This window comes from Canis aureus, chromosome 10, assembly GCF_053574225.1.
Source record: "Canis aureus isolate CA01 chromosome 10, VMU_Caureus_v.1.0, whole genome shotgun sequence".
In the NCBI taxonomy this organism is placed as follows: domain Eukaryota; kingdom Metazoa; phylum Chordata; class Mammalia; order Carnivora; family Canidae; genus Canis; species Canis aureus.
Window position 1 is genome coordinate 18,617,752 of NC_135620.1, and position 13,662 is coordinate 18,631,413.

General features: G+C 35.3%; 1 protein-coding gene and 1 long non-coding RNA gene across 3 annotated transcripts in view; one reads left to right on the forward strand and one right to left on the reverse strand.

The window, feature by feature from the left end:
• The window catches only part of SLC12A2 (solute carrier family 12 member 2), a 112,654-nt gene that overhangs the window by 41,705 nt on the left and 57,287 nt on the right, over window positions 1-13,662 (forward strand). For both annotated transcript variants that reach the window (XM_077911526.1, XM_077911527.1), the window contains exons 5-8: window positions 6,812-6,951; window positions 8,873-8,983; window positions 10,818-10,926; window positions 13,439-13,566. In XM_077911526.1, the coding sequence (XP_077767652.1) occupies window positions 6,812-6,951; window positions 8,873-8,983; window positions 10,818-10,926; window positions 13,439-13,566 (488 nt within the window). The remainder of the gene's footprint in view (window positions 1-6,811; window positions 6,952-8,872; window positions 8,984-10,817; window positions 10,927-13,438; window positions 13,567-13,662) is intronic.
• Window positions 1-13,662, reverse strand: part of LOC144322042 (uncharacterized) — a 102,425-nt gene that overhangs the window by 23,352 nt on the left and 65,411 nt on the right. The gene's annotated exons all lie outside the window — the stretch shown is intronic.

Sequence of the window (13,662 nt, forward strand, 5' to 3'; positions counted from 1 at the left end):
CTACTAAACAAAACAAAAAAACCATAAAATCTTGATGGAGTTTGGTAATTCATTCTTTTTGGGAAGGATGGTAATGTTAACAATATAGAGTCTTCCAGTTTATGAAAATGGTATATCTCTCCATTTATTTAGATCTTTTGTTTCTTACAGGAGTGTTTTTTTATTTTTTTAGTATAGGTGTTTTGCCTGTATTTTATTAAATTTACCCTTAAGTGTTTCGTGTTCTTTGGTCATAAATGGTATTTGTAAACTTTATTTTCCATGTTTTTGTTTCTTGTATAGAGAAGTAAAATAGACTTTTGTATTTTGACACCATTACTGTCTGATCTTGATTAATACAAACAGACATGTCATCTGTGAATACACATGGCTTATACTTTTACTTGCCAATTTTTAGGATTTTTTTTAATAAATTTATTTTTTATTAGTGTTCAATTTACCAACATACAGAATAACACCCACTCATCCTGTCAAGTGGCCCCCCCAGTGCCCATCACCCATTCACCCCCACCCCCTGCCCTCCTCCCCTTCCACCACCCCTAGTTCATTTCCCGGAGTTAGGAGTCTTTATGTTCTGTCTCCCTTTCTGATATTTCCCACACATTTCTTCACCCTTCCCTTATATTCCTTTTAACTATTATTTATATTCCCCAAATGAATGAGAACATATAATGTTTGTCCTTCTCTGATTGACTTACTTCACTCAGCATAATACCCTCCAGTTCCATCCACGTTGAAGCAAATGGTGGGTATTTGTCATTTCTAATGGCTGAGTAATATTCCATTGTATACATAAACCACATCTTCTTTATCCATTCATCTTTCGATGGACACCGAGGCTCCTTCCACAGTTTGGTTATTGTGGCCATTGCTGCTATAAACATCGGGGTGCAGGTGTCCTGGCGTTTCATTGCATCTGTATTTTTGGGGTAAATCCCCAACAGTGCAATTGCTGGGTCATAGGGCAAGTCTATTTTTAACTCTTTGAGGAACCTGCACACAGTTTTCCAGAGTGGCTGCACCAGTTCACATTCCCACCAACAGTATAAGAGGGTTCCCTTTTCTCCGCATCCTCTCCAACATTTGTGGTTTCCTGCCTTGTTAATTTTCCCCATTCTCACTGGTGTGAGGTGGTATCTCATTGTGGTTTTGATTTGTATTTCCCTGATGGCAAGTGATGCAGAGCTATTTTCTCATGTGCATGTTGGCCATGTCTATGTCTTCCTCTGTGAGATTTCTCTTCATGTCTTTTGCCCATTTCATGGTTGGATTGTTTGTTTCTTTGGTGTTGAGTTTAAGAAGTTCTTTATAGATCTTGGAAACTAGCCCTTTATCTGATAGGTCATTTGCAAATATCTTCTCCCATTCTGTAGGTTGTCTTTTAGTTTTGTTGACTGTATCCTTTGCTGTGCAGAAGCTTCTTATCTTGATGAAGTCCCAATAGTTCATTTTTGCTTTTGTTTCTTTTGCCTTCGTGGATGTATCTTGCAAGAAGTTACTGTGGCTGAGTTCAAAAAGGGTGTTGCCTGTGTTCTTCTCTAGGATTTTGATGGAATCTTGTCTCACATTTAGATCTTTCATCCATTTTGAGTTTATCTTTGTGTATGGTGAAAGAGAGTGGTCTAGTTTCATTCTTCTTCATGTGGCTGTCCAATTTTCCCAGCACCATTTATTGAAGAGACTGTCTTTTTCCAATGGATAGTCTTTCCTCCTTTATCGAATATTAGTTGACCATAAAGTTGACGGTCCACTTCTGGGTTCTGTATTCTGTTCCATTGATTTATGTGTCTGTTTTTGTGCCAGTACCACACTGTCTTGATGACCACAGCTTTGTAGTACCACCTGAAATCTGGCATTGTGATGCCCCCAGATACGGTTTTCTTTTTTAAAATTCCCCTGGCTATTCGGGGTCTTTTCTGATTCCACACAAATCTTAAAATAATTTGTTCTAACTCTCTGAAGAAAGTCCATGGTATTTTGATAGGGATTGCATTAAACGTGTAAATTGCCCTGGGTAACATTGACATTTTCACAATATTAATTCTGCCAATCCATGAGCATGGAATAATTTTCCATCTCTTTGTGTCTTCCTCAATTTCTTTCAGAAGTGTTCAATAGTTTTTAGGGTATAGATCCTTTACCTCTTTGGTTAGGTTTATTCCTAGGTACCTTATGCTTTTGGGTGCAATTGTAAATGGGATTGACTCCTTAATTTCTCTTTCTTCAGTCTCATTGTTAGTGTATAGAAATGCCACTGATTTCTGGGCATTGATTTTGTATCCTGCCACGCTACCAAATTGCTGTATGAGTTCTAGCAATCTTGGGGTGGAGGCTTTTGGGTTTTCTAGGATTTTTTTTTTTCTTTCTCTTTTTTTCGTTTGTTTAAAACATTTCAAATTAGTTTGAATTTCCAGTACTGTGGTGAATAGAAATGATAAGAATAAATACCTTGCCTTGTTTTCAGTCTTAGGTAGAATGAGTTCAATGTATCACAGCTAACAGGGTTGTTAACTGCAGGGTTTTTGAAGATGTCACTTGTCAGATTGAGGAAGTTGTTGTTCTGAATTGTTTAAAATATTTATCCTGAATGGATATTGAATTTTGCCATGCTTTTCCCACATCTTCTGAAATGGTTATATGGTTTTCCTCCCTTAATTCTGTTACTGCACAAATTATATGGTTTTTTGAATTCTAAAACAACCTGGCATTTGTGGGATAAACTTTGCTTCTGCTACATTTTATTTGTCTACATTTGTTAAGGATTTTTGAGTCTAGGGTCATGAGGAATATTCATTGGAAATCTTTGTTTCTATACCTTAGTTGGATTTTGGTATCACGATTATGCTCATCATAAAAGGGATGTTGACCTTCATTTCCTCTGTTTTCTGGAAGAATCTGTGTAAAATTGATTTTTTCTCCTCCTTATCAGTGAAACTATGCTTGTAGTTTATTTTAAATGTGTATTTGTATTTGTGTGTGGAGTTTTTTTATTATAAATCTTAATCTCTTAGCTATAGGATTATATTATTAATTTCCTGTTCTTACCACAGTTTGGGCATCCATTTCATCTGAGTTGCATATTCATTGCAATAAAATTACTATCTTACCTTTCAACTTCTTAATGACTGTAGGATTTATAATTATATGTCCCTTTTTAAATTAGTGATTTGTTACTTTATATTTTCTGTCTTGTCTCACTCATTGTCTACCAGTTTTATTAATGTTTTTGTAAACAACTTTTGGCTTTGTTAATTTTCCTTCATTGTTTTATGTATCAGTGGCTTCTGTTCTTTATTACTTTGTTTCTCTGATATTAGAGATCTTTCATACACTTAATTTAATTCTATTGTGGTCAGTAATATCCACTGTATGATTTCAGATTTGAAGTTAGTGACACTTATTTTATTGTCAGTAATCCATGTTTGATCTTAGGCTCTTGGTTAACCTAGTCATGGTTTTGGTTATTGATGTGAAATTTAGGAAGAGCTATAGGGAAATATATCCCCAATTCAATATGTAATAAAAGTGGAACCCAGTGTATGTAAGTATCAGTACTTAGTACTCTGGTATCTGACTCATTTATGTCTTCTGTACTCAGGATTTGGGGTAGTTTATAGCCATTCCCCCATGAGGAATTTTTTTTTTTTTTCAATGTTAACTTCTGTGTTTGCTTGACAAGTAGATTTTTTTGAAAGAAAGTAGTTACTCTTGTCTGTTGATGCCTTTTAATCACTCCTAATTCTTTATCTCTCTCATCATCATTTTTGGTGATAACAAAAAGTCTGATTTTTGTCATGCATATTGTATGATAACAACTTCAGCCAGACCCTGAGTTTAAGCCCAGTTCTTCCCCTGCTGCCTGTATGACCCTGTTCAATTTACTTAATCTTTCTAAACCTTCACTTTCTCATATATAAAATGGGAATGATAGTAGTATTTGGCTAGAATTAAGTAAAATGTAATTTTTAACAAAACAAATTATAAATGAAGATAAATACCTGCTTTATGCTTATTAGTAAAACTACCAGACCAGTCTGTCTGAGTAGTAGGTCTTTAATACTATCGTTTGATGTTGATGAAAACAAAAAAAAAAAATAAAGGAAAACTACTTTTAAAACTGGTTGCCTGTAGAAAGGAGGAGTAGAAGTGAAAGAAACAGGGCAGAGAGTATTTCGTTTTCATTGGGAGTAAAAGTGTAGTGAGATTAGCAGATACTCTCAGAGTATTCTTTATTACCCACACATTCTTTATTTTCTTGGAAAAAATACAAATCTTTGAAATATTAACAAAACTAGACGTGAGGTTTTAAGGGTTAGGTATTTAAGTTGCAGAAGATTTAAATTGCCATTCTGAAATAGCAGAATTGGGCAGCCCGGGTGGCTCAGTGGTTTAGTGCCACCTTCGGCCCAGGTTGTGATCCTGGAGACCTGGGATCGAGTCCCGCGTCGGGCTCCCTGCATGGAGCCTGCTTCTCCCTCTGCCTATGTCTCTGCCTCACTTGCTCGCTCGCTCTGTGTCTCTCATGAATAAATAAAATCTTAAAAAAAAAAAAATTGTTTTGAAATGGCAGAATTTCCCTACTTATAATATCCTCATTCCTAAGGTGAATTTCCCCTTTCTATTATGTTTCACCAAATTAAATGCACCTTAAGATACATATTTTTTCTTCTTGGTAATAGATTTGAAATAACTAGAAAGCACATCATGAATGAATTAGTTGCTTTTATAGGTCCTATTGGTGATGTTTCTCATTCTCAGGTTATTTTCTTTTTTTTTTTTTTTTAAAGATTTTATTTATTTATTCATGAGAGACACACACACAGAGAGAGAGGCAGAGACACAGGCAGAGGGAGAAGCAGGCTCCATGCAGGAATCCTGACGTGGGACTTGATCCCGGTCTCCAGGATCACGCCCTGGGCTGAAGGCGGCCCTAAACCGCTGAGCCACCGGGTCTTTTTTTACTATTAAGATTTTATTTATTTATTTGAGAGAGAGAGCACAAGCATGAGTGGGTAGAAGGGCAGAGAGTCCCCACTCAGCAGGGAACCCACAGCTCAGGACTCAATTCCAGGACGCTGAGATCATGACTAGAGCTGAAGTCAGGCCTAACTGCCTATACCACCCAGTTGCCCCTCCTTCTCAAGTTTATATTGTCAACTGTTGAAACACATGAGTAGTTGAATGATTCCAATTAACCTTTCATGGTGACCTTATTTTCTTATCTATGGTATCAGGATACATATGTAATTTATTGTTGATATTGGCATAAATGAAAAGTTTATTTTTTATATGTTTTTTAAAGATTGATTTATTCATTCATGAGAGACAGAGAGAGAGGCAGAGACACAGACAGAGGGAGAAGCAGGCTCTTCACAGGGAGCCCGATGCAGGACTTCATCCCAGATCCTGGGACCACGCACTAAGCAAAAGGCAGACACTCAACTGCCACCCAGGCATCCCTAAATGAAATAGTTTAAATCAATTTTGAGAACATATAGGATTTTGAGAACATATATGTTAAATATAGTCTTGATAATTAGATAATCCAAGGATTTTCCTTGTGATTAATTATAATGTAGTTTAATGTCTTATGCTAAAATCTTTGATGTAAAAAATTGTCCTCATATAAATCTATTAGAATTTTTTAGTGTTCAGAAATATTTCTGGGAAATTTTAAAGTAATTTCATCTGATTAAAAACCGTAAGACCAATTATTACAAATGATTAGGTTGCATTTTTTTCTTGAGGCTTTCCAAGGTGGTAGAAATTATTAATTGGTAAGATAAGGAAGTTTTGGGTGGATAGATTTAAAGTGTAGAATATTTTGAGAGAATTGATAGAATTAATTATAAAACCTTTTACAGGTTTTTTTTTTATATTTTATATTTTTAAAACACTTTTACAGGTGTTTTCAAAATGAAGTTTGCATACTTTATTGAGCAGTAGAATTTTTTGATGTGTTTGTTTTCATTATACTGAGAGAACAGGAGAAATGCTCAGCTGTTAAATGGCATTTTATTATATGGTCTTAATTAAACAGTTCATCAGTATCTGAAAAAAATGTATATAATGTCATATAACCAAATTATTATTAAAACTAAGTTTGTTTATGACCTAGAGGCCAGAAATAAATTAGAAGTTTGGAAGAAAAAAAGAAAAAAAAAAAAGAAGTTTGGAAGAATTATTAGAGATTTCAACTAAGCATTAGATTGACTCAGAATCATAATACTGATTAATATTTAAGTTAGAAAAATACTTGTTTTATGATAGTTCATTTAATGTCCTTGTTGACTATGACATTTAGGCAGGATTTATTAAATATAAACTGTATTTACTTAGGATACCACCTTATGCTTGCTGTTCTTTGCAGTTTCTTAGGAAATTAAGTCTTACTATTCACATTACCAACAAATTACTGTACCAATATAAATTACTGAAATCATCTCAACTATAACTTTAACAGTTACATTAAGATTAAAAACACTACTTAGAAAACCATTAGGAGATGATATTGGTATTTATGAATATGAGCAGGAGGCTTTTGTTCATTCTAGTCTAAGCTTTAGAAGAGAAAATAGGGATTTAAAAAGCCAGATGATTTTATATTTGATATGGGCAGAATTCTCTGAGTGTTGAGAACTGTTAATGAATGAAGTGGGTTGTAAAGAATTCTTTTGGGATGTTTATTTCTGAAAATATGCTCACCCACTTGCTTATTAATTTAACTGCTATGCTTACTGGAGGCATGTGATTTCTGACTTTTAAAATCCTAACTTCAGTATTTTTGTTTTTTTTCCCCCCTTTCCTTTAGGAGGAGCATATTATTTAATATCTAGAAGTCTAGGGCCAGAATTTGGTGGTGCAATTGGACTGATCTTCGCTTTTGCCAATGCTGTTGCGGTTGCTATGTATGTGGTTGGATTTGCAGAAACTGTGGTGGAGTTGCTTAAGGTAATTTCCCTTTCTAAACATTTGTTTCCCAAATCTTTATTGAGGGGTTATGTGCCACTTCCCATATTAGATCCTAGGAAAGCAGTGATGGACACAAAACGTGTCCTTCAAAAAATTTAGTGTAGGAGACAACTAATGATGAGACATTGTCAGAAATGGGGTCATGCATGGTAGGGGACCTAGGCATCATAAAGGGTAATCATTCAACTTACTACCACCCAGGAAAGGGGATCACAAAGGAGTGTGAGGAAAGGTTTTCCAAGAAAGGGATTCTAGGTGTTAGGCAAGTAGGAGAGGTAGGGTATGACATGAAGGGGATAAGGGAGAAAAGGGAAAAAAAGACCTGGAAAGGGCAGAGTACGGTGTGTTTTTAAAAAACATTCTGTAAATATTTCTCTATGATTGGAGCACAAAGAGGAGAGATTTAGGACTGACTGACGGCGGGACGGGTCAAATCAGGAAAGGTATTGTCTGCTGTTAAACTGTGGTTTTAATCTCAATTGTAGTGAGGGGCACATGATCAAATTGGGGCCTGAAGAAACACCTGATCACAGTATATATGGAGCATGGATCTGAGGAATCACAGGTGGAGAGGGAGACCATTTAGGAGGTTGTAGCTATCCTGGGAAAGGGATGGTGGCACACATTCAAACAATGCCTAGTGGAGCTGGACATGTGGGTGAACTGGAGAGATTTTTAAAATGTTAAATGAGTAGACTTGATGATTATTGGGATATGGGAAATTAGAGAAAGAGAAGGAAGGATTTCAGGTTTATATACAGATTTCTGAGTTGGAGGTTTTTTTTAAAGATTTTATTTATTTATTCATGAGAGACAGAGAGGCAGAGACATAGGCAGAGGGAGAAGCAGGCTCCCTACAGGGACCCCGATATGGGGACTCCCAGGACTCCAAGATCACACCCTGAGCCAAAGGCAGACACTCTACCACTGAGCCACCCAGGCATCCCTGAGTTGGAGGGTTAAATGAAGGGTAATGGCATTCACTGTGAAATAGAAGCATAGGAGAGTTTAGTTTGGGATGTCTGATTTGAAGAACGATTGGTATATCTAAGTAGAGTTGGCCAGGAAGTAGTTGATAATACTACTCTGGAGTTTAGAAGATAATTTGTTTGAAAAGAGTCATTGGGATATGTGTAGTTAAAGCAGTAGAAGTGAAATAGAATTCAGCATTATTAACTGAGAGGGACCTTGAAAGACACCTATGGTTGTTCATGTTAGGTTAGGTTGTAACTCTTTTCTTCTGTAGTCATATGCGGTCCGTTAGGAAGTATAAGATTTGAGAGGGACTGGCACTGGCATTGGCATTGACCTTATCTGTAGAGGCCAAAGGGATGGGAAAAGCAAGGGCTTTGAGAAAGCAAGCAGTATAACTATTAAGAGTTAATACTCTTCCATTATTTAGTTTAGCTTGTTTTTAATGTCACTGATATTAAACCACAAACATTTTTGCTTAAAGAGCAGGAACAGTGGGTGTTTTTTGGACGACTGCATGAAAGTGTATTCATCTCTTTTTCTTATGCAACTTAAAAGACCATTAAAAGCATGACTTTGCTAATCACAGTGATAGAAAATACATTTCTTTAAAAAGTACTGTGAGTTCTGCTTAGGCACAGCATGATTTTTATTTGCTTGTTAGAAATTTCAGTTTTGATTTATTGAGTCTGTATTAAGTGTAGCATTAATTTGATAATTTTTTTGATTTCTTGAGATTCTCGAATGGTGCCTCAATAGTACATACTTGTTACTTTTTCTTAGGTCTCCCTGTTCATTCCTTACATAGGCATTTATTCCACTTCTTCATGTAAGAAGTTCTGATGTCTCTGAAGTGTTTCCAAAAGAATTAAAGACTTTATCTGAATAACTAATATTGTTCATTACATTTATAATTCTCTTTTTCTAGGAACATTCCATACTTATGATAGATGAAATCAATGATATCCGAATTATTGGAGCCATTACGGTGGTGATCCTTTTAGGTATCTCGGTAGCTGGAATGGAGTGGGAAGCGAAAGTAAGTAACAAACTCACTGGAATATATCTGTACATATTTAACATATGAACTTTTAGAGCTTTTGTTTATGGACCACTCTAAAGTGTGGTAGTATTTTTAGATTTTGAAGATTCCTTAAGTGTTCATTTTCAGAGAAGTTTATGTATCAGACAAGGCAGGGAAAGGAATGTTTGGTGAAAACAGTGTAGCATCTACTTAAACACAGTACTTTCTAACTTTGGACTTCCTATCCCTTCTCACCTCCCTTTCTCCCTCCTCCCCTCTCTTAATCTTGTTTGAAGTTATTTAGAATCACTCAGGTCAATATGTTAGGTAGCCCAAATTAAGCTCTTGGCTTTGTAATTTATTTAAAAGTTCAACTTCAAAAATAAACACAAGGACAATAAACTACCAAGTTAGTTCCCATGAGAGCTTAGAGGCACTCATTTTGCTCCTTGTTGTTGAAGTCTCAGAAATCATGGCTACCAAAGCCAGGACCACTGTTTCTGGGAAAAGTTGCTGAAGTCACATATTAACCTGTAGGCAGAGCACTTGCAATTATTTCTGTGTGTTTAAGAGAATGTTCCTCAATACACCTCTGCTTTCCTGACTAATGCATATCCATCCACAAGGATGCTGCTGAGGATCTCCAAGTCTCTTCTAGGTGTCTTCATGTTCCTTCTTATAAATCATGTAAGACCACATATTTCTGCTATATATGAGCTGTGGTAATACTTACTAGGTCAGAAATTAGAAAAATTGTAAAGAATAATATTCCCAAGGTTGTTTTTTTAAGTCAAAAGTATATAATTAAATCATTTACTTATGTATTTAAGTAGCTGACTTTACTGAAAAGAATAGAATTTCATACTACCTGACATGATTAGCATTTAAGCAGTTTTTATTCCCATGGATGACACAGGGTTTTCATAAGTATCTATTTAACTTTATTGGGAGTTTGAGAGTGGAGAAGGAGAGGTGGGGGAAGGGGGCAAAATAGTGAATGTAGTCAAATGTATAAAATTGCAGTTATGAAATAAAGTCACAGGGATGTAATGTGCAGCATGGTGACTATAGTTAATAATGTATTGCATATCTGAAAGTTGTTTTTTTAAAAATGTAGGTCTTAAAATTCTCATCACAAGAAAAAACAATTCTTTAACTATGATCCTGGATATTAACTAGACTTGTATGATCATTTCACAATTACATGTGTATAAATATTGAATCTCTTATGTGGTACAGTGGAAACTGATACATTGTTATATATCAGTTATATCCCATGAAAACAAAACAAAAAGAGTGATGGAGAGGAGATGGTAGTTCTCATAGATTGTTCCTTCAAGTCCCATTGCTACTTAAATCCTCTTCCTGGATATTGTCTTCTTCTTTCTGTACTTTTTCTTCTTTTCATCCTGTGGCTGTCAGACATTAAACGTTATGTTTGGACTTGGTATAAAACTTGTGTTCGTAGCAAATAGGTTTTCCATATCAATATTGTACTTACATTGGTGGAGGCAGTAATAATGATAAAGGATGAAAAACCTACAGTGTTATGGAATTCATATACTGCTTTATGATTTGTGGGATGGCATGCACATCTTTAATTCATTTCAGAAATATTTGGCATGATCCTACTTATGCTATCCATGTTTTGCCTCAATATATTGAACATTTTAGGACAGTTCTTTAAAGATTGTTCATGTAATTGAAGTTTATCGAGCACCTTCTTTGTGCTTAGCACTTTTTGAAGCAGTGGGGAAATGAGACAGAAATCAAATTATATGGTAGTGAAACTGAATCACTGTAGAGACATGAGAGATTTGATTTTGATTTTTCATGTTTAAAATTCCAGGCTCAGATTGTTCTTTTGGTGATTCTACTACTTGCTATTGCTGATTTCGTCATAGGAACATTTATCCCTTTGGACAGCAAGAAGCCCAAAGGTTTCTTTGGTTATAAATGTAAGTAAAAAAGATAGAATCTCTTTTTAAAGGTGCATATTATAGAATTCTGTTATTAAATAAATTTAGTACATTGCAGATGCTTTGTAATAGGATTGATTTTGGTGGAATGACACATTAATTGACAATCCAATTTCATATTGTCTCCTTTATGTATGTGATGGTCAGAGTAAAGTACCACTTCTATTTATGTCGTTTTCATTCTTAGCATCAAAATATGATAGAATATAGAAAAATCAGTGCTCCTGAGGAAAGGTGCGTTTGTTCTCTGTCATTTTGGGAATTTGTAACTGAAATGATGACTTTTCTCATATGCCTTTTTCATTCTTTTAGTTGTATTTCAACACAACAGTCAAAGTGCTTACACTTATGAAGGAAATACTCATAGTATAATGGCAACTTCAACTTGTCTGCAGTTTACATTATAAATTGTGAGGATTTTCCACAGTTTTCATCTTTGTGACTCTTTTCATTCTGCTTCCTATTGTCAGTGCTGTCATCAGTGAAATTCACTTGTCATTTGTTATTTCCTTAAGTCTCTATCTGTATTTCCCCCACCATCGCCATGCTCCTATATCTCCAAAGGGTGAAATGAAGCAGGAAAGAACACTTGTGGTAGCATCAGAGAGGCTTCCCACTTAGATGTGTCTTCAGTTGACAAAAACTCCTCAAAAAAACTCCTCGTTTTGAAGCCCTAGAAGAAGAGGCTCAGTTGTGGTACTCCCTAGTTGTTTAGCCCAGAGCTTCTCATACAGATCTATGAAAAGATACAGAATGCATATCAGCGCACTTCTTCCTTCACAGTATCTTACTGAAGGGGGAAAATCAACTGACCAACTGTGGATCTTAGAGACCTAGTTGTTTTACATTCTGGTGTAAGCTTTCTAATCTGTTTGCTCACTGGTAACGTACCAGTCCTTAGGTCATTTGTGAGTAGCACTGGTTTGGCTTCTCTCAGACGCTGATTAAAAATGTAGGTCTTAAAAATGCATGCATAGTTTTCTCATAGGAATTGTTTCAAGATTTTTACTTTAACTAGTGACACTTACCTATTGTTTGTGCTTGCTAGTCCTGGATTGATAGTGTGATATCCGTTCTTATTACCAGTATCTGTGCCTACTTATAAACTGGCCTTTAAATTCCTGATTTTCTGGATTGGGGGAAGAGATGTCTACTAGGCATGCCAGCAGTGAAAGTTAGTAGCATCACTTAGATACATAGTTTTTTATATTTTATGCTTTCAAAAACTATATTTGTGACATTTCTTCTAATAAAAACTGATTTTTAAAAGACTTTATTTATTATGAGAGACACAGAGAGAGACAGGCAGAGACATAGGCAGAGAGAGAGGCAGGCTTGCTGCAGGGAGCCCAATGCAGGACTTGATCCTCAGACCCCGGAATCACGACCTGAGCCAATGGCAGACGCTCAACCGCTGAGCCACCCGGACGTTCCAAATAACTGATTTTTTACTTAAAATTTTTTATGTTGTAAATTTGAACATTTCTTTTTGCAACTATATTTCTAAATGAAATATTAATAATTATAGTGGAGGATTATTTCTAAAGTAATTATATATTTTGTTTGTGACTTCAGTTAATTTAAAAATAGCTGCAAATATTGCTAAGCCACATTTTTCACTGCCTTTTTCTTTTTTCAGATCTTTGGCAACTTATAAAAGTATTACATTGATATCTAATAATATTGTCTAAGTAGCATATCTGGGTTTATCTTAGTCTGAAGTAAATAAATCTAAATATACTTTGGGATGTGACTTTTCTTTTTTGGTGGTTGATACTGTTTGCTGTCTTCTCATTTATTTTACTAAGGTAGTGAATACCTAATTGCTTCAGTAGAAGACCTGGCACATGGTAGTTATTATTCAGATATTGGATTGATGGATAGACAAATAACAAATTGGTTGTTTCAGTGTCAGGGCCCATCAGGATAGATGGAAACAGTAGTACCAGCTGAAGCTTTCATCATTGTTAAAATGGAAAGGGACTTTACCTAGTTTGCCTAAGCTAAAAATGCTATGAAAGCCTGATGAATAATTCAGCATCAAAAATTAAGCAAGTCACTACGAGGAAATAGAGAAAGCTGTGTAGATACGTTGGATGTAAGAAAAAAAATGGGTCCAGATTAGTATGATCTTTTTTTTTCCTACCTCCTTTCTTACTTATTTCCTTGACTGACCCCAGACATTGAGAGTTTATCCACACGGTGATTGACATTTGTACTAGTGATAACAATTAAGCTAGAGGTACTTGAAACATAATTAGTAAGGTATACAAAATACTAGGCATGACCCAGGTCAAATCATTTTTGTTTTAAATGTTTCCCTCATACAAGTAAAGAGGAATGCCATGCTTCCATTAGAAGATAGGAATTTACCAGTTACTTGAAGTGAAGAAAACCTAGGGATCATATATACATAACACTTAGACTTGACATAATTATAATGGTCTAATCTGCTATCCATTAATTGCCAAAGATATTTTGTTCTCCACAGCTGAAATATTTAATGAGAACTTTGGACCAGATTTTCGAGAGGAAGAGACTTTCTTTTCTGTATTTGCCATCTTTTTTCCTGCTGCAACTGGTATTCTTGCTGGAGCAAATATCTCAGGTGATCTTGCAGTAAGTATTAAAAGTACTGTATCAATTTTGTATGAGAAAAGGTATACATACATTTATTTTTAAAGGTAGACTTAAAATTTTTTTCTTGTCTTCTAG